Source organism: Oreochromis aureus, linkage group 10 (genome assembly GCF_013358895.1).
Source record: "Oreochromis aureus strain Israel breed Guangdong linkage group 10, ZZ_aureus, whole genome shotgun sequence".
NCBI lineage: Eukaryota > Metazoa > Chordata > Actinopteri > Cichliformes > Cichlidae > Oreochromis > Oreochromis aureus.
This window is the reverse complement of record NC_052951.1, coordinates 30459978-30479930: the sequence shown is the minus strand read 5'-3', so window position 1 is coordinate 30479930 and position 19953 is coordinate 30459978. Positions and strand designations below refer to the sequence as shown.

The following is a 19953-nucleotide window of genomic DNA, read 5'->3' as shown; positions in this document are numbered from 1 at the left end:
ACCACTTATCCAATTCAGAGTCACAGGAGCGTATCCCAACTGACAGTGCGCAAGAGGTGGGGTACACCCCGAACAGGTCAACTGTCCATCACAGTGCTAGCACATAGAGAGAGACAACCACATGCTCTCACATCCACACCTACAGCCTGTAGAACCAGCAGTTACCTTAACAAGGTTAGGTTAGGATTGTGGCTCAAACATGGAACGTTCTTCGTATAATGGTGGAAATGGTGGTGCACATTATCACTTAACTTCATCAGAGTTCCTGGTTCAAATCCTGGATGGGGCCTTTTGGTGTGGAGTTTGTGTATTGTCCCTTTGCCTACATGAGTATTCTCCAGCTGCTCCAGCTTCTCCCAGTTAGACAAAGTGGTGATTTAAAACTTGTCATGGATGTGAGGCAGTTAATTTCCTTAAATCAAGCAGTCTTCGCATGGTTAAATGGCTTGTAGTCTAAACTGCTTTGAGTGGTCGGTAAGACTAGAAAGCACTGTAGAAATACCAGTCCACTTCTACAACACCTGTTTAATTTCAGTTGTGCCATAAAACATAGATTTTTTTTTTCTTCAGAAGCATGAAATAATTTTAGACAGCTGCATTCACTTCTATTCATTTAAGATGATCTTCTAGGTAACCTGCAAACAATTTCAGTACAATGCCACAAATAAGATTAGATGAAATATTGCCCAAATTAATGCTGCTTCATAAATTCCCAGGGGCCATCAGCTGAGATGTGATCTGGTGATTCAGAAGGTCACACCATGTGAGTCATATGATTTATTTAAATGCATACTAAATCATTAAATGACTTTCCCCCCTTCTCTCTGTGGTAGAATCTGCCCCATCTGTGCTATGGTCACATTTTAACTCTTACAGACAAGTGGCTGATGTCTCAAGCAATGCTGGCCTCCCAAGTTCAGGATAATTTTCTGAAAACTTGACTTATGTAGCTACATAATCAGAAAGTCAACGAATTCAATTTCAAAGCAACTCTAGCAGTCGTACACACAATCGGGTGCTGCAGGGTCAAAGTTCACGACTTTATAATCTCTCAGTTTCACATGCAGAAGCAACTCGAATATGGCGGTTTTCACATGTGTGCCGACACATTCAAGCAAATTTGCAAAAATAAAACTGGACTGATAAGGAGAACGCAGTGAACTCTCTTAAAGTCTGGCATATTTACGAGGCGTATTTAAAGGCAGCACACGCCGTCGGATGTTTAGAGAACTTTCCGGGCTCATAGACGGAATGATGATGCTGTAGCTTCCCTCTGTTGGCTAGAAGTACATAACAAAGACTTGTAGTATGAAGACTAGTCTTCTCTTCTAAAAAAAAAAAAGTCATCTGTTGAGGTTGAACCTCTAGCCTCCCTCCTCCCCCCGCTCTGGTTTAACTCCTCACTCCCCCTAGCGGCGGATTTCCCAGCCGAGGAGCGTCACAGCGCCGGTGTCGGTCCCCACAGTCGGAGTGAAAGTTGTCTCCGCTCGGAAAAGCGGGGGTTCGGGACTCGCCAGTTCGCACCGCCGTAGCTTCACGCGCTTACTCTCGGAGAGATGAGGCGGAAAGAGAAGAGGCTGCTGCAGTTCGCCGGGCTGCTCATAGCGGCTCTTCTTTTTCTCCCAAATGTCGGGTTGTGGTCTTTGTACAAGGACAGAGTCTTCGACAACTCGCCCGACTCGGTGGACGGTCCGGGCGCCATCCCCCAGATACAGGTAAGGGAGGCTCGGCTGTAGCGGCTTCTCTCGCCGTGTGACCGCGGTGGAGGTGTCCGCGAGAAACACTTCAAATGGGAGTTTGTTCGCACTGAGGAGGCGCAGATTCCGCGGAGTACACACTCCACAGTGCCCCTGTTCTCGCCTCGGAAGGTTTAACCCCGATATATCAAGCTTTTAGCTGCATTCCCATGCTGTGCGTGTGTGTGTAACATGACTTGCCAAGATGGACTGTGTTTTAGCGCTGTCTTAGCAGTGGGAAGCCAGCGGTTAGAGCAACTAGGATGAACGGGAAGCCACGTAGCTAACCCCGACGTGAGCGTGGCAGTAAACTTACAATAACACAGACTTCAGGAAGTTGTCAAAAAATGTGAAGCGTGCTGCGTTCACAGGTTGACAGACGTCAGATCGCGGTTAAAAAGTGCAGCGAAGGGTTACTTTGTAGCGGATGTGTTGCTTTCACGTGATCGTTCCTTTGTATCCAGACTCTGTTCCTTATCACATACAATGTATCGTTTTATTTAAAGAATATGAAAATTAAAATAATCCCCTATGTGTAGGCCTACATAAACGCATGTAGCAAGACGAGGCTCTACAGTCTGCTGGTCAGTTTCAACACAGACGTCCAACCTTATTTCCCCCCACAGCTCAAGGTATCAGCTTCAAACTGCGTGTACTGCCCAAGTAAGCGTATGACAACCAAAGATGTTCAAATCAGAGTGACATAAACCGTGAAACACTCTCTGGCTTGTCATACTGGAAAGCAGATACGTGGTGGTGGTGTTGTGAATACATTTTTGAGCGCTCTGTAGAGAAATTGTGCCACAATTTGCAAAATTTTACTCATTGCAGAGCTTCTGCAAGTTCTTGTTTGACAAGATTTTCATGGGCAGCCACTCATGAGATTATGTTTTAATTAGATAAGTTTGGAGTTTTAGTGCCATTTGCTCATTTGTCTAACCATAAAGGAAGAAGTTTTTGCTTCTCTTGTTGTTTTTTTTATAACCGTCACCTTGATTTGCTGATGTGTTGCATATAAAAGACCAAAGGAGCTGCAGTGTTGAGTGTTTTTAGATATTTCTAGCTCTGTGAAACTCCACATTTTGCCTAAACACAATTTTCCTCAATGCTTTCACATTAGTTTGTGTTCAGTGCCTACATTGTCATTGGGCCTTCATCTTAAGGTGATGTTGAAGCAGCTGATAAAGTTGGACTGAGATATTTAGCAGTAGCTGCTATGGTTAGCATCAGCGCTAATCTATTATAGAGACACAAAGAACAAAGTATGAGTAGTAATGTTAGACGCCTGCCCGTGTGTGTGTGTGTGTGTGTGTGTGTGTGTGTGTGTGTGTAAAAAAAAAAAAAAAAAAAAAAAAAAAAAAACAAAAAAAAACAAAACAAAAAAAAACAACTTTGCATTGTTTTATCACAGCATTGTATTTGCTGACACAACCCTTTTTGTGCAGTGAGTCACTTCTGTTCCAGTAAACTGACTGAACTGGTTCTAATGGGTCACATTTATAATAGAATAGAATACAATAGGACAATAGCTCTTTACTGTCATTGTACACGTACAACAAAATTGTAGGTGCTCCCTGTGTCTTTGCAGTAGTCTACATAAATGCAGTGTGATGACACACACATAACACTGCATGAGAGCTTGAGTGCCATGTAGTAGCTTGTTATGCCCCTCTGCGGCTGCACTGCCAGAGTCTTTAGGTGTTGTCTGGGCTTAATTGCAGATTGTCTACGGCTGGAAAAGCTAACCTAAGGCAGGCCTTTATCCACACCTCATCACCCGAGACAAAGGCGTGCCTGAGGTTAGCTTGGAGGAGTCGGCACCACTTCTTGCCAACCTCGGCGTGCACTCTGGGGTGTTTTTTTTTTTTTTTTTTTTTTTTAAGCTCAGGTTATTAAATAATTTAAAATAAAATCCAATGTTTCAACGAACTCTGATGTCAGTTTCCACTTTATGTTTCAACTTTTAGGCTGTGTTATAACAGTATCTTTGATTCCTTTGCTCTAAGAGACTATGAGAGTTAAACCAACACATTGGTTGTGAAGACGTGCAGTCGTAAAAGACAAGACACACAGCTCAGTGGGGATGCTATGGATGCTACACATTGGTCACATGCTAATTGGCACCTACAGACTAACAATGCACAACTATGTGGGGTGCTTCTTGAACATCACTGATCCAGCGTGTGTGGAGACATTGCTGGGTACTCTGGCTGCCCAGAAAGACAACAAATGAAAGACTGCCAGAATATTCCTGGTGGAGCTCACGTTCAATTACTTGCATATAGATTTCTGAAAGTAATTATTTGGTTTGTATGGAACACCAAACTAGTGTTACATGATATTTGATATTTTTACTAACGTTGTGCATTTGCAACCTATGCTATTGGGTAATGTTGTAAATTTGTAACCACACCCTGAAGGTTCAGCAGGGAACAATGACTAATGATATATTATGATTTATTTTGTTTGAAAAGGGCATGAAACTGGCAACCTGTACAAGCCAGACTAAAAATCTGTTGACAGATGCCTCTGCTTTCAGCCTGTAAATGAACATACAGGTGGGGATAACATGACATTTCTTATCCCCACTGATCAGGTTGCAAAACTATTGCTTGTAAGTGGCACTTCACTGGACAGCAACCACTAAAGACAGCCTAATTGGTAAATCAGTCACTTACCCTGCTTTGTGAAAGAAGGAAATCAGTAAAACAGCAATGTGCTTGATATTGCTCCACTCTGCCACTTGATTCCAGTGCACAATTTGAATTAAATGGATAACTAATAACTAATAAAACTGAGAATCGCCCAACTGTAGACTTTTAAAGGGGAAGGAAAAGGTGTAAGATGAGCCAAGCTGAAGGTATCACAGTAGCCTTCACCATTTTCACACGAGTTTTGAATTGAATTTGTCTCAACAGCCAACAGAATGTTTCTGTAGTAGGCTAGAAGAATAAAAAGCTTTTGGAAATAATGTCATCAGATTCAGTTAGTATGGGCTGACATAAGTTAAAAAGGAATGAATAAGTGAGAGGCCCAAGCTGATGCTGGGTAAATTATGTTGGTCCACTTTCCTTTTTTTTTTCTTTTCCCCCAAGAAAATGAAAGGGCCCACCAAACCAGACCACATTTGGTAGACAATGGCAGCTTCTCTAATTCAAATGAGGCAAATCTGCTGAATGGAGGCTTTCATGGATGTACAGGCTTGCATGTGTGTTAGTGTGAACTTTGTGGTGGTTGCCGATTGCCGGTTGCCCAGTCTAGCAAACTTGGCTGGAGTGGAGAGGACAGAGAAAAGGCAGCTTTGGTGCATCGGTTAGAGCTTCTTTCATATCTCTCAAATAATCAAATCACTTTGCTATTTAGCCCACGAATGTTAATAAATGCCCCCTCAGAAGTCCACAGTGGTGTCTTCTGTGTCTTGTTGTTATCTGTGAATAACACTGCATTGTGGGAATGATAAAGCCAGCCTATTCTGCACAGATCTCCAAGGATTACTTTCCCCCGCTCAAGTTTGTATTTGATATCTTAAATGACAAAGAGATGTTTTGAATGGGGATTAAAGGACATCCGCAAGGCAGGGAAAGCCTGTTACATATTAGCAAGCTGTGTGATAACAGCTGTCAGCCGCCACAACGGTTTGATAAGGGAGAAGACGGCCTGATCTGAAGAATGAGGTCAACTTATACCATTAATAGAAGAGCATTTAATGGCACAGGAATGCTGCAGGGCTCGCAAAATCGCTAGCCCGATGTCCCGGGGCTAGCGATTTTTCCAGTCGGGCTACCAAAATCTATCTCAGCCCTGCCCGTCGGGCTATCATAGGAAGGAAAAATATGTGTCAATGCTTTTGCATTTTCTTTCGCAAATGTAGCTGAGTAATTATGTTATTGGCATCGATGAGCCACTGTCAATATGTGACATATCGAAATCGCGTTTGAATTTGCGCTTGTTTTTTGCGATCCGTTCACTTTGCGATCGCGCGAACGGTGTGTAGAGAGCGGCAGCACTGATGGGTGAGTGACGATTAATTGCGCACCAATTCCTCTGACATCGTCTTATCACTCATTATCTTACTATTCAAACGTGACAAGTGAAATCTCCCACAGCAAGTTTAAACATGTGAGAGGTTGATTGCGCAGAGAATCGCTGACCGTTATGTGAGTACGTGTGTAAAAGCAGCAGGATTTACGCAGGTATTTTAGTTCTGCTGAGCCAAATAAGACAGGTCAGGGTGAAGAAGGGGCAGCCAATGAAAAGCCTACCACAAAACGGAAAAGTTATGACAAATCAGACTATGAGGCAAAAAGAAAGCGCAGCTTTTTTTGGTTTCATGGACAAAAGAATTTATGTGGCTGGAATATGACGAGCTAAATAACATGATGTTCTGCCAGGTGTGTTGTGAGTTTCATTTCATTTGAGTCGACAAGCGCCTTTGTAACTGGGACCAGTAATTTTAAGAAAGACCCCATCAGAACCCATGAGAAACGCAAGAAATGCATTATACTGCACCCAGTCTGCAACACCCAGTCTGCAATATCTTTCCCAGAACAAACAGCAATTGCAAAAAACATACTAAAAATAAACCAAGCACAAGCAGAAGTCCTGAAAAATCTTTCAAAAGCGTACTATGTTGCAAAGAGTGAACCACCATTGGCCAAATTTAGCAGTTTTGCAAACTTCAAAAGGCAAATGGCCTCGATCTTGGTTCCACTTGCCTCTTACCCTTGACTTCAGTGGAATTTTCAGATTCAGGATCTGACACAGACTGATTCATGTTCTACACAGTTCTTGCAAGTTCATAGAAATTTCTGTTCAATTAGAAACAAGTATTTGAGTTGATGATTGTAATTTTTATACAGTTGTGATTTGTATTTTAACAATTTTCTGATTAATTTTTGTTTCTGTTACAATATTATACTTTAATGTATAATATTGTAAAGGAAACAAAACATTAAAAAATTGCTCTCTTTTTTATTCGGGCTACTTAAATTTATTTTGGGCTACCAAAAACTGAAGAGTGCCTGCCCAAAGGGCTACCAGAGATTTTGAAATTTTGCGAGCCCTGTGCTGCAAGTCATTTAACAAGTTCTGTCTTTAACAAAGATGCCAGCGTGACTCAACTTTTTCAATGTCGCACCTTCAATGTAGGTGGACATGTTCGTCCATGGCATTGAACTCTGCACCCTTCTAATACAACTCTGTCTGCATCAGGCACATGTAGTGTAAGCTGTAATCATGTGCCCGTGCATATGATCTCTGAATGAGTAGTCCACACTGCTCCAGAAAACACAAGCTGGCTTAGCTCTTCCCCACCGTGACAGTGACAGAAAGGTAATTTGCACATTTCCTGGCTCATATTAAGAACTCGTGTTGAAGCAGAGGTGGCTCAGCTTCCTCCTGCCTGCTCCAGCAGTTCAGGTTAAGTGGAGGTTAGAGAAGATGAGAAGAGCGGGTGGAATTAAAAAAAAAAGAGGCTGTGTGGTCTGACCTGCTGCTGCTTGTGCTGAGCAGCTAACTGATTGCATGAGTGGACTGGCTGATAAAAGCATTTATGCTAACTTGATGAAGCTTTTAATTGTGCTCACACAGCCTTTTGGTGTTTTGCTAGAAATGTTTTGTCATAAGCAGAGGAAGTTTGGTCAGGTCTTCCAAACTTCCTCAACAGGAGTGACCTCATTGGCCTTTCGAACTTAAATACTATTCTTAATGTTCTTGAATATTTTTTTTAAGCTATTCAAATCAAGTTGCCTGATTTAAAAAAACAAAAAAAACAAAAAAAAAAAACAAACCTTAATCTTATTTGTAAAGAGGGCCTTTAATGCTTATTTTCAGGAACATACTTTTATCCCCCTTCGGTGGACAGCCCTGTGGACATCCAAGTTTGTGAATGCGATAACTCGAAAGGAGCCACGTAGGAATATCCAAATTCATACCATAGGTTTATCCACTAAAAATCTCAGATGAGTTCGAATCTCAGTGACCTCGACTTCAAGGTCAGAGGTCAAGTTTTCTGAAAATCTTGCCCTAACTCAAGAAGGAAGTGACCTGGGATTTCCAAATTTACAGTGGCTTTACTGAAATAGCTTCACATCATTGGGTGGACAAAATAACCATTATACTGAGGCTTGGTGTAGCCCTTCAGGTCACCCTCTGCCTGAGAATGCCTGAGATGGCCAACTTTATTGACATCATGCCGAGCTGAGATTAGGAAAAAATGTGTAAAGCGATGCATTTAGAGCAGTCTGAATCCTGAGCTTTCGGCTGCTGCCAGCTTGATTATGAATCTGAATAATAGGTAATTTTAAATGAACAATTTCCAAATGTCACCGCTTATAGTTTGAGCAAAAACCAAACACAGAGGATAGCTGTACAGTCTCTAGCCTTTATTGGTGAACCTGAGTTGGGGCGAGTGTAAGGCAGGTCTTACAGCTTATCACAAGTCTATCACAGGGTTAAAAGGGAGAGACAGAGACCAATTCGCACCCACCAAACATGTGTCTCTGTGGATTGTGGGAGGGAGCCGGAGTACCTGGAGAGAACCCACTCGAGTACAGGGAGCACACACAGGAAGCCGTCAGCTTTATGACAGGTTCAAACTCTGCTGTGAGGCGACGCTGCTATTCACTGCCCACACTTTTTCAGAAAACCGCTGATGATCATTTTATGACTGGGGCTGCTGCTGCCAGATGTGCCCAGCTGTTATGTAACAGATAACTATGTTTGGACCAAGACTTTCCATTCTGTGCACCTTTCGCTGATAGAATCTAACGACGAACGTAGGTAATTAAAGCTAACAAACATCGAAGGCCTGCTCGAATATCATTGGTCAATCATGCCGGAACGACAAATGGCTAAAAGCAGAAACTGGAAAGTTTTGGCACAAAAAAAGTGTCATCCCTTGGCTGCAGATTCCTCTCTACCGGTATCTGTTTATAGAGATGATGATGGGAGAGACTCATGCTGTGTTTACTTAGTTTGTCCAACTGCTGGAAACAGCTGGTTAGCTAGAAGAGATGTTCACAAATAGTGTTGCAGTCTGTCAATATTTACTGCCTGTGATAAACTGTACTAAAACTCAAATTCAAATTTTTATTTGTCACACACAACTATACACAGTATGACATGAGGTGAAATGCTTATTGCTGTGCAATGCCTGACGTCTAAAACTTTTATAAAAGCAATATGAAGACATGGCTGGATCTTTTTTTTCTTTTTATGCGTTAAAGTGTTTCTGAAAAATATGTCAGAGCTGCAGTGTTTTTAGGAAGCTCTGCTCTAACCCTGCTCTGATTTTATGGCTCTGAAGTGGTTAAAACTTGAATTTTCCCCATTGCAGATACTTAATTATGCTGTTTTAGGCACTGATGTGATGTTGTTGGCTTTGTGAAATTTCATGTGATTTTTATATTGCATTCCAAAACAGCTGATGGCAGTTTCTTTGTGCCTCCTGACTGTAAACAGAGAGATAAGGTTGAATAAGTACTCACCACAGCAAGTAGCTCCGCATGTTTTTGGCAGATTTTAGCCCGGATCCCCTTCCTGATGTAAACTGCAAGGGGATTTGTTTCTCCTTCCACTGAGCTTTCACTTGTTAGGCGAGTATGTAAACAACTATGGAGCCACTGATTATGCAGTTATTTTTAATTTTCAATGATCATTAGGACGAATACTGACCTGGAGGAAACTCGAGCCCAGCCGAGCCTAAAACTAGATTGAACTTCATATACTTGTTAGTCGTCCTAGGTCAGGTTCCATTTTTACTGGCTCCTGCTAACTGGATGTGATCAGTTCTGATAAAAGTCCAGAAGATAAAGTGTGCACTTGGAAAGAAAGTTGGCCAAGATTCACGGTCCTGTCACAGCGAAATGAGAATCATACAGGCTTCTGTACACTGGAGGCTACATTTATGAGCCACACACTATAGGGTGGGTTACTGTTCATTCATCACTGCAGGACCTTGTGCATTTCGCCTCTGACACATGTGCAGTGCGGTACACTCCTTGACTCACACGCACTTGCATATACTGCCTTTACAGTCAGCAGAAGGTCACTCAATGACAGCCTGGTCTTATTAATGAGCAGAGCTCATAGTAAACAAGGACATTTATGTAGAGCGCCTCAGGAAAAGAAGAATCCTAACAGGGGAAAAATATTCCAAGAACATCTTATTTTAATTTTATTTATTTATTTTTTTTAAGCTGCAATTTGTTGAACCACAGCTTACCGGACAAATTACTCGAGCGCGCACTAGTTTCTGTATAAACACCCCCAGTGCTTCAGTCTGATTTTGAATTCCCTGGCTGTCTGCTTGTGATGTATTCCTACCCCACAGTCACAATGCAAATCAGATATTTGTTTGACCCTTCTGTCCTCCAGGCTTCCCACGGGCCTCGAAAAACATTGAAAGTCTGACATTTGTACTTTTGGGGGAAATAAACAAACCTTTGATGCTTTATTTACTTTTTATGTATTTCAAAGAACCATTTACGAGCTGTTATGTAGCTGCGGCTTCACAGACGTATGATTGGACCCAGTGAAAGGATTTTAATGGAGAAACAGCATTTTTAGCTTATATTGTTATAGATGAGCAAATACTTTTATGGCAGCATATTGTACGCAGAGACTCTTTCTGTACATATTGGCGTAATGTGGGTGTTACTTATGAAGCCCATTGAAAAACATAACATGTTAAATAAATGATATTTCCTTTGGCAGCTGAAACTTCTATAGGGAGACGTGTAGAAGTAACACTTGACATTTTTCTCATCTCCAAAACTAAATTCTAGGAACTGGGCCAACTAGACACATAAAGTCATCTAAAGGCCCCAGATTCCGATGCCCCGGAACAATCGTCTTCAGGGCCTGGTCCCTGCTTTTCCTCAAACTGTTTGACCTGGAGCTATGTGTCTGTTTCCTCTGTTGCTATTCTGATAAACATTAAAGTTGAATAAGAGTTTTAGCCTTTGGTCCTGTGAAAAAATCTCTTTTCTGCTCTATTGACGTTATGTGGGAGAGAGGGAATGATGTTTCATGCCAATAGCAAGCAGCGATTTCAGAGCGCTCGGGAACCTCGAGGCTGCGCCTACAGGAAATCTGAATCCAAAGTGTGCAGAAACAAAATTGAAATTGAATGGATTTAGGCTGCTCTCACAACACATGCACCAAAAATGCACACACAGGTCTGGCCTTCCAGGCACGTTTCTGGAATTGGGAGTAATTTTAGGCTGCACTGAATTTCTTTATTTGACAGCAAACAAGTGTAGGAAATGCAAGCTCTCTGCAATTAAGGAAATCACATCAACGCTCCGAATCCTGTGAGGTTAAGAGCAATTAGAGGGGCTGTGAGTGCAGGATTAAGACAATTTAACATGGTTTATGATAACCGCTGTGCGAGTTCATTACACTGCACACAGCTGTACATTAGGATTTAGTGAAAATAAGAGCTCCACACTGCATTGACTTTGCACTCGCCGAGGTAATTGCTGAGATCGTGAATGTGATTTTATATATATATATATATATATATATATATATATATATATATATATATATATATATATATATATATATATATATATATATATATATATATATATATATATATATATATATATATATATATATATATATATATATATATATATATATATATATATATATATATATATATATATAAAAAAAAAAAAAAAATAAAGAACTTTGAAGAGCTTGATGGACTTCTTTTTTTAAACTAGGATTTTTATGTGCATGTAATGCTTAGTTTTACATTAAAATAATTTTCATATAATCTAACTGCTTATGTAATTTGCAGTGTTGGGCTGTGCATTTAAATAAGCTGCTGCCAAGTTCAAAGATACGATCAGTTGTAAAAATTCCAAATTGTAGCAAACTGTTGTCGCTAACTAGCATGGTCCTTTAACATAGCTAGATTGTAAACACAGATGTGCTGCATTTGGTCACACATTTCTAGAGAATCTGTGACTTCATTTGGTTCTTTAACTTTTTTTAGCTGATGCATTGAATGCAACACTCTGCTGCTGATTCCAACACGCAAAATTTCAATTTGGCACGTGACCAATACCAATATTTATTCTGCTTTTATTTAATGTTTGTATTCCAGTGAAACAACTGTCATTATATGTAATTCACCTACTAAGTGATCTTTCACCTCTTAATCACGCTATCACCAGCACCAAAACAGTCACCCACCGATGACTGTAAATTCCTGTATATCTGCTGATTTACTGAGATTGGACCGCTGGCCGTATGTAGTAAAAAATGCACTGATTGCAGTTTTCTTGGTCCATTCTGGTGTTTTTAAACATCAGTAAATTGCACGATCTTCCCTCACTTCCTCACAACAACAGGAAATAAAGCACTCTCTTCTGCAGGAAAGAAGTACAGACAATTAACAAGTGAAAATGAGCTGCTCTGTTCTCACTTTTGTCTGACATGTTTTACAAGCAAAACACTTGCAACAGGTTTGTATAACAAAAAGCCAGTAACTTCATTTTCTGGTGTTTCTAACTTCACAACACAACGTGATGTCAACTCCTGTTTGTCACTCGTCTCCATAGTTTTCCTTGTTTCTGCTTCGATCCTGTGACTCTTCATAACGAAGCTCCTGCCTCGCGGCTGGCTCTGAGCTATGGGAAGCTTTAGCTTTAACCACTTTTGCCTTGTTAGCTGCTTTTAAAATGTCCATGTTGAGCTGTTACAACTCCACGGTTTACTTCACTCGCAGCGTACCTTCCGCACTGCCGACCTGTTAGGTGTGACTATTTGCCTGTGACGCTGGCTGTGTGTAAAGCATAAAGCATGAAAGGGCCCAGCATGTAAACAGACTTGCTATCACCAGTCTGAGCTGAGAACGCTGAAAATCATCCAGCTCTGGTCAATCTCTAATATGAAAATGTCAATGGACATTCTTTTCATATTTACATATAAAAATATACAATACGTTAAAGTGCAGGCAAACACCTTGGCCATGCTGTGTAACCCCTAGAGGGTGCTAAAAATACAAAGCAGAAACCCCACAGATGTCAAACAAGACAAGGGTACAGAAACTCAAAATATGTTGAAATGAAGGATGACAGTGAAGACCATTGATCATCTCACAGCCATGAATGATCGAGGCAAGTTAGGTAACACAGATGACATTGTGTTAGCGGCATGCATGTATGATTTATTGATTAGAAATATGAACCAACAGTGAGAACATGCCACTTGCATCTTATCTGAATCCTCTGTGGGAAGCTGTGACTTCTTTTTCTGGACTGAACGTATGAAAATTGGACAGTTTACTGTTTCATATGATAACGATAAGCAGCACATTCTGTTTTTTGAAAAGATGGGAACTGAGAATGTTTTCTGCTTGTTCTGCTGGAAATTAATTAGTTGCACGATCCATCGAGTGCTTGTTTCAGCAAACACTCTAATGTGATGGTGATGTTTTCATACAGTTCCACAGAGGGCTTTTTTTCCTGCTTTACGAAAAGCTGAAATTTTCAATGAAATGCAAAATATGTAATAGAAGCAGCGAATTGTAACATGAGATGTGGTCGTAGTGAGATTAGAGCGAATCACCCGGCTGCAGGATTTTGCGATCAGGAGAAAAGCTCTTAACATCAGTACCTGATGCAGTCTCACTGAGCTGTGGGCTAGCTGTGCTGCTAGACTGGGAAATGAGATTTTATCTTTAATGTGTTAAGCCTCTGGAAATGAGGGAGACTGAGGGGTGAAAGTCATTTGCAAAGACAAGTGGAGTTACTCGCTGCAGTCTCAAGTTGTTGTACTTTATCACTCTGAGCGGAGAGAGAGAGAGAGGAGGGAGGAAGGGAGGGGATGAAACACCTCAGGAGAAAAAGGCAGAGCACGCGGGTAAAAGAGGTGTTTGTTCACAGTCTGACTTTGTTGGAGAGCGTTTCCTCCCCAGGTTCCTCACACAAGGCAGACGTTGAGTCGCTGCTGGCTGCGGCACAGACTGAGCGCGTGCAGAGGCTGCTCTGTATGCCTGGCAGGGATCTGCTGCCCCAGATCAGCACAAGGAGCCAAAAGAGGGACAGGTGCAGCCGAAAGCCTGTGGATACAGAGCAGGGAGTCAGGCTTTTAATTACAGCCACGTGGGTTATGAAGCCGCTTTTTTATGTTCAGATGATTAAGCTAATCCCTGGATGCTAATTTAAGGCCTGCACTGTACTTCACTGTGCTGAGCCTCACACAGAAGAAGATGCACTCTGTTTTATGTGGACTGTATAATATATATATTTTTTTTATTTATGTAATTAGTGGCCTATTTCTAACATAAATCTGTCTCTAAATCTACATAAAGTCACACTAACCATTGGTCAGGTGTTATAATTTCCCTTTTCAGAGATTTTCCCAGAAACTGTGGTCTTCATTACTATTTCACGTAGAAACTGTGTCCTGAATAATTGAATCACTGACGCAACAGTTTTTCTGTTAGTTTTCAACACAAGCAGAAAACCTGCGCTACAAATACAAACTCTGGAACTTTGAAAAATCTCAGCACAGAAATTAATGGTTATATTGAATTATTTCCTATTAGGTTATCGCTGAGCGTTGTTTGATTGGATAGTGTTTGTGTGGTACTAATTTGGTGTCTGACCACCTTAAGAATTCAACTCAATGGATAAATAGTTGGAATTGTGTCACAGGTTGGGACCACCTTCCTTTCTTTCCTGTTGAGCTTGAATACAGACGAGTCTCACCATGCAGTAGAAGCCAGTGGGAAACCCTGGACTAATGGCATTTGTGTAATGGGTGTTGACTCGTTCCCTCATAAAGACGACCTTTGATGACCTTCCTGTAGGAGCTTTGGCACCTTAAATATATTAATAAAGTCATGGCTTAATGACAATTAGAATAGTTTCTGGGTTTTTTCCAAGGGTAGCTGTAGAGGCAGATACTGTCACTAGTTCTGATGCTATTAGCAGGCCTGAAATGCAACAACGGGTTTCTCCTAGTAGGGTTTTAAGAGGTAAAGGGTAAAACACTGTAGGACAAAGCACCAGCGTGGAAGTCTCCATTCCTATGTTCTAGGTTATTCTTGAGTGAGTGTCATGTTGCTAGATTTGCTGCAGACACCATCGTTTAATAGCGTATGTTACACCCACCTGTTTTCTTCTTGGAGCCAGGTTTGTAAAAGTGCTGCTGCAGGCCAGTGGCAGGCCTTGGTAACGTATTATAGTTCTGCAAACCCAATAAGGAAAGATTTCATGCTGTGCTATGATATAGCAGATCTGACAATAAGAGAAGAGGAGCATTTCTCAACAATTTCTGCTGTTTTCTTCCGGCCATAATATAGACTAAACCTTCCTAACACTGACAAATAAAAAATAAAAAATGCACGAGCCACTGATGGTTTAAAAAAAACAAACAAAAAAAAAAAACAGTGGAAATGAGCACAGGCTGACAGATGCTAGTGTAAAGCAACATTCTCTGATTACTCACATTATATTTATATTTTGTACTGAAAGTGTTTGACTGCCACAAAGAAGAGAACACAATCATAATCTGGCTCCTAAAAGTGGTACTCAAAGCGTAAAGAATGTTTTTTTTTTTTTTGTTTAAAAACAACAATAATAATAATGTAAAATGTTTTTGTTTTGTTTTTTTTCCTCCTCTGCTTCAGTTTTGCTTCTGGAGGTGTCGGGGGTGGGCTGAGCGTGCACACATGCATCCACCCACCTTTTGGTAATATATCAGGTTTCTGGGTGATTTTAAAATATGACCCAACCCTAATCTACGCTAACCAAACAGGCTGCTGTTGCCATCTGGATTACCGTACCATGAGAATGGATGAAATGTTTTCAGCGAATGGAAATCGCAAAGCATCCTGTCCAAACCATTACTGATGTGTCTGTGCCGGTGGGCGATGGGGAAATATTTTCAGGCTGCCAGCGAGCTATTGTTGCAGGTTATCTGTCCCGCTTCAAATGCTGCCTACATTGTAGATTATCTGTGTTTGTTACATTAACCATGTGAACACCGGCTCTGGCCCTTGTACTCCTCATTATCAGCTGCTCGTAATTGTGATGAAGTAGGAATTAAAGGTCACCTACTGTTAACTGCACTAGCCATTAGTGTTACTCATCAGCTGAATTCCTGAACTGTAAAACGTTCCTGATTAACTCGTAGCACTGCGAATATGTTATTAACTGTTGCCTGAGCTCTTCTTCAGACCAGGTTGTCGGTGTTGTGTTCGCTCACAGTGCACCGGCAGCAGAGACTCGGTTTAATTTTTCTTTGCCGCAAAAACTCAGTGTGCACTTGACCACAACACCTGACTTGTGATGAGTTTATCTTTCTCAAGAGAATTGCACCATTGTAGTTTTTCTAGAGAGATTATTTTTGTTTTTGCTTGTGTTCTTCCAGTGTTGAGCTTTGATGTGTGAAGTGTGTGTGCCTTTCTGCAGCTTGTTCTGAGTCTGTGCCTTTTAAAGGCACTCCGCTGTGGGCTTTGTGCATATGAGATAAAAAGCTCCGTGTGTGTGCGCATGAGCACAAAAGACAAAGCAGGATCTTTTCTACATCACCTGCCTGGCTGCACAGCAGTAAAGATAAGTTGATAAGGCAAACTGCAGGCATGGCAGTTAAGTCAGCCAGGCATCATGGAGGAGCAGGGCCGGCGTTGGCGTCCGTGGCACGTGATCCACTTCATTCGAGGCAGGTTGCTGCTACGGTATGTTTTTCTCATTCAGCTGTGTCCATTAACAACTGAGCAGAACCTCAGAGCACTGCGGTGTGTTCACATGCCTTTCAGTATTGTGGTTATTCTCCTCTCTGGGGAGGAATGTGAATCAGAAATGCCAGTGGGAAACCCGGCTTCCTTTTTCAGGTTCAAGGATTAAGAATAAGTCAGTGAAATAAATGTGGATTTCTGCGAGAGAAACACCATTACACAGCTTATAAAGACTTCCTGACTGAATTTATTCAGGTCCTCCTTTATTTATTTTTTTCTCACAAAATTTACATAAAAAAGTTTTTGCACAGCGAAAGCACCGCCTCGACAAGGGCATAGCTGAACCATGGCACAACTAGGGGAAGACTGTAGTGAAAGAGAACTGGTTATATAATGGTGCTCATAATTGAATAATTGTTTCCCCAGATTGTTCAGTGAGAGAACCAGAGATGTAGGCGTAATGTTTTTCAACACTTCTGGATTCTTAAAACACAAAACACATATCTAGTGTTGAAGTGATAATGGTTGATACTGCATTAGACTGTATTATATTGAAAAGTCCCGTAAATGAGGGGGGCACAATATTAAAAAAACAATTTCAGTGTAAGGCAGTCAAAACTGGTACCCATAAAAAGGAAAGACCTTACCTGATTTCAGTTATGCCACCCTATTCCTCTTCAGCACATCTCCTTGGCTGGCAGTGCACTGCTTCTAGTGCTCCTGCTTTAGTTCACTTCCTGGAAGAATAGCCACTTGCATTTGAGCATTTGAGCATCCCAAAAACTTCAATTTCAGACCCCCCCCCCTCACACACACACACACACACACACACACACACACACACACACACACACACAAAAACTGCTCATTCATTGAAATGTGAGTGGTCACTGATCATTATTCAGGTCAGCTGCTTGTGGCAAATCCTCTGGACTTTGTAGTCAAATTCTGCATGGACGGTCTGGCCACTGGTTTGCCTGCCTAGCTTCTGGGGGAAACGGGCAATCATCCAAAACAAGTGTAGCATTCCTCCCTCAGCTCGCCAATGAGACAATAGAACAGGGACTACAAATGTAAATGGCGCCAACGCCCCTTGCCTATATTCATTACTATAATGCCATAACTGCCCAACCTAAGTTTGGAGTCCATATCAGTGTGATAAGGATTTTGTTTTTTTAATTAATTAATTAATTTTTATTATTATTAAAACCATTGACTCACTTTTTCACTCGCAAGACTCTTCGCTTAATGCTTGCCATTATCAGCATACTGGATTTATTAAAGGATCATTTTTCAGGTCTGAGAGCAGTAGAGTTGCCGCAATGAAACTATTAACACAGCAGTATTAAAAGCATACATTTCTCCATCCATCTGCTTTCAGTAACACCTGATTAAATTCAAGGAAAAAAAAAAAAAGAAAATCTGAAAAACCTGCTCGCATATAAAGCCCGGTGGGAGCAGGTGTTGTGTTGTAAAAGCTTCCAGCGTTCCTGCATAGCCTGATTATCCAGAATAATCCATGTATGAATGAATGTAAACATAGCAATGAAGGCTTCCGCTCTCTCCTCGGTGGCACATCAGCAGCTGCTTCTTGCATAGCTTTGTCGAGCTTGCTTCGCTTGCATTCCCACAGTCGCGATTCATGCCATCAAGTTTCCAGAATGAAACCTTTCTTCTCTCACCATTAGGCTATTGCCGTCCCGTTTCCCTGTGAAGTGTGATGCCTTCGTTTCATTTCTGACAGACTGTGGCGCAATAGATGTTTCCTCTAGTTCAGACGGCTTCAGAGGGCTGGTTTGAACTGAGGTAGTCGGCCTCGTTTTCTAGTCTTAAAGTACTTTTTTTTTTTTTTTCAAACTGCAAAAAAAGGCTGCCACCACACCAGCACTTCTGAACAGCTGTTTGAAGATTGACATGCTGTCTCTGGAAGAAATTGCTGCATTTTTTGCTCTGCTAGACCATGGCCTTTCTTACTGAGCCACTCACAGAAACAGCAGATGATGTCACTGCCAGAATTCATGAAATTTGAATTGTGTGTATAAATATATATATAAAAAAGAAACACCAGCAGCAGCAGCCTACCTGGCTTGAATTATAGTATGGAAAACATGTCCTATTTTCCTTCTCTAGGTAAAGTGAATAAATTGATTAGTTATGCAAGCTGTGTGGGTGAGGAAAAGATAAAATAAGCAATAAATGTTAGGATTTATTTCTAAGCTGAGGAAATGTGGTAGCTGATGCAATGTACAACAAGTCCAGTTTAATGTCAGCACCCTGTCACCTATCAGCTACTTTGCATCAAGCTACTTTTTGTCGTTTCTTTCTGCAAAATTGCTCCAGATACCCGTTACTTGTATGATTTGTGGTATTATTTACATAATTTAACATCTGTTAACACATATACTAGAACAAGAAACCATGAATGTAGATCACTGAATAAACCAGCGAGTCACTCAGTAACTGGAAGGTCAAGAAGATCAGCATGAGTTGCTGTTGCTAGTTGGCACAACGTTTTCCCCCCTCTCTCCTCAGGTTAGCCAAGTTGAACCAGCATATTTATCTTGAGGGAGGTGACCGATATATTAGTGTTTGAAAAGCTGAAAGACCCACAAGGTAGATACTATTGTCTTTAGTATCAGTTGTATTATGCTAAGGTTATTTTATCATCCACTTTTTGTATATTTCAAACGCCTCATCAGGCACCTTGGAGAATTTTCTCTTTGTATTGCAGTTATATGTAATGTTTCAAAGGATGCTTGGGTGGTGCTTCTGTAGTATCTTCACACATCCATAACTGTCGTTTCCAATCTGAAATGGTGGATGTCTGCCTTCTTGGAAATGATGAGCACAGAGCTAATTGGTGAATCACCTGTGTTGCTGCATGTGGAAATGGGATTTGAGTTTCTTTCAGCTATGAACGGGTGACTGGCACGTATGAATTAAGTTCATGACAAATACGTCATGCTGTGTGAAAAATAACTCATCATCTTAGCTGTCATTTAATTTTACCATCCTGCCCCTGAGAAGATCCCACACGCCTTTAGTGTCAGGATGTTTCCAATTCTACTGGCAGCAGTTCAGCTTCTATAAAAGTCGGATAAATAATCTCTGCATTAGATTTACCCTCTCAGTGGAGTTCACAGGAGTTCTTTCTTATGTGTGTCTGGTGGTTTTTGGACATGGAAGACCCTCAGTCTCAGTGATTAATGTCTTTGCTTAGTGTTTGTTTTTTTTCTTTCTGCACACTAATGAATAAGAAAAATATAGTTGATGTGAAATGAAAATGCAAATCTTTGTATTTCTGGCCAGCAGTTATTCTTTTTATTATCATTAATCCAACATAAAATACTACTTTGAAACACAGAATCTGCTTTAAAGTCGACTTTAAGTTTCATGTTGAGTTGCTGTATGTTTTGCATGTGTCATGCCATTTTGTCTAGTCAATTGTTAGGTCAGTTTTAACACCCACTCCCAATCGTGATCTCTCAAGGTAATAATTAACTTGTTGTATTT

General features: G+C 41.0%; 1 protein-coding gene across 1 annotated transcript in view; it reads left to right on the top strand.

Moving 5' to 3' along the window:
- Positions 1-415: 415 nt before the first annotated feature.
- The window catches only part of LOC116328524 (polypeptide N-acetylgalactosaminyltransferase 10-like), a 118842-nt gene continuing 99304 nt past the window's right edge, over positions 416-19953 (top strand). Inside the window, exon 1 of the mRNA XM_031750337.2 lies at positions 416-1715. Within this exon, the coding sequence (XP_031606197.2) occupies positions 1557-1715 (159 nt within the window). The 5' untranslated portion in view covers positions 416-1556. The remainder of the gene's footprint in view (positions 1716-19953) is intronic.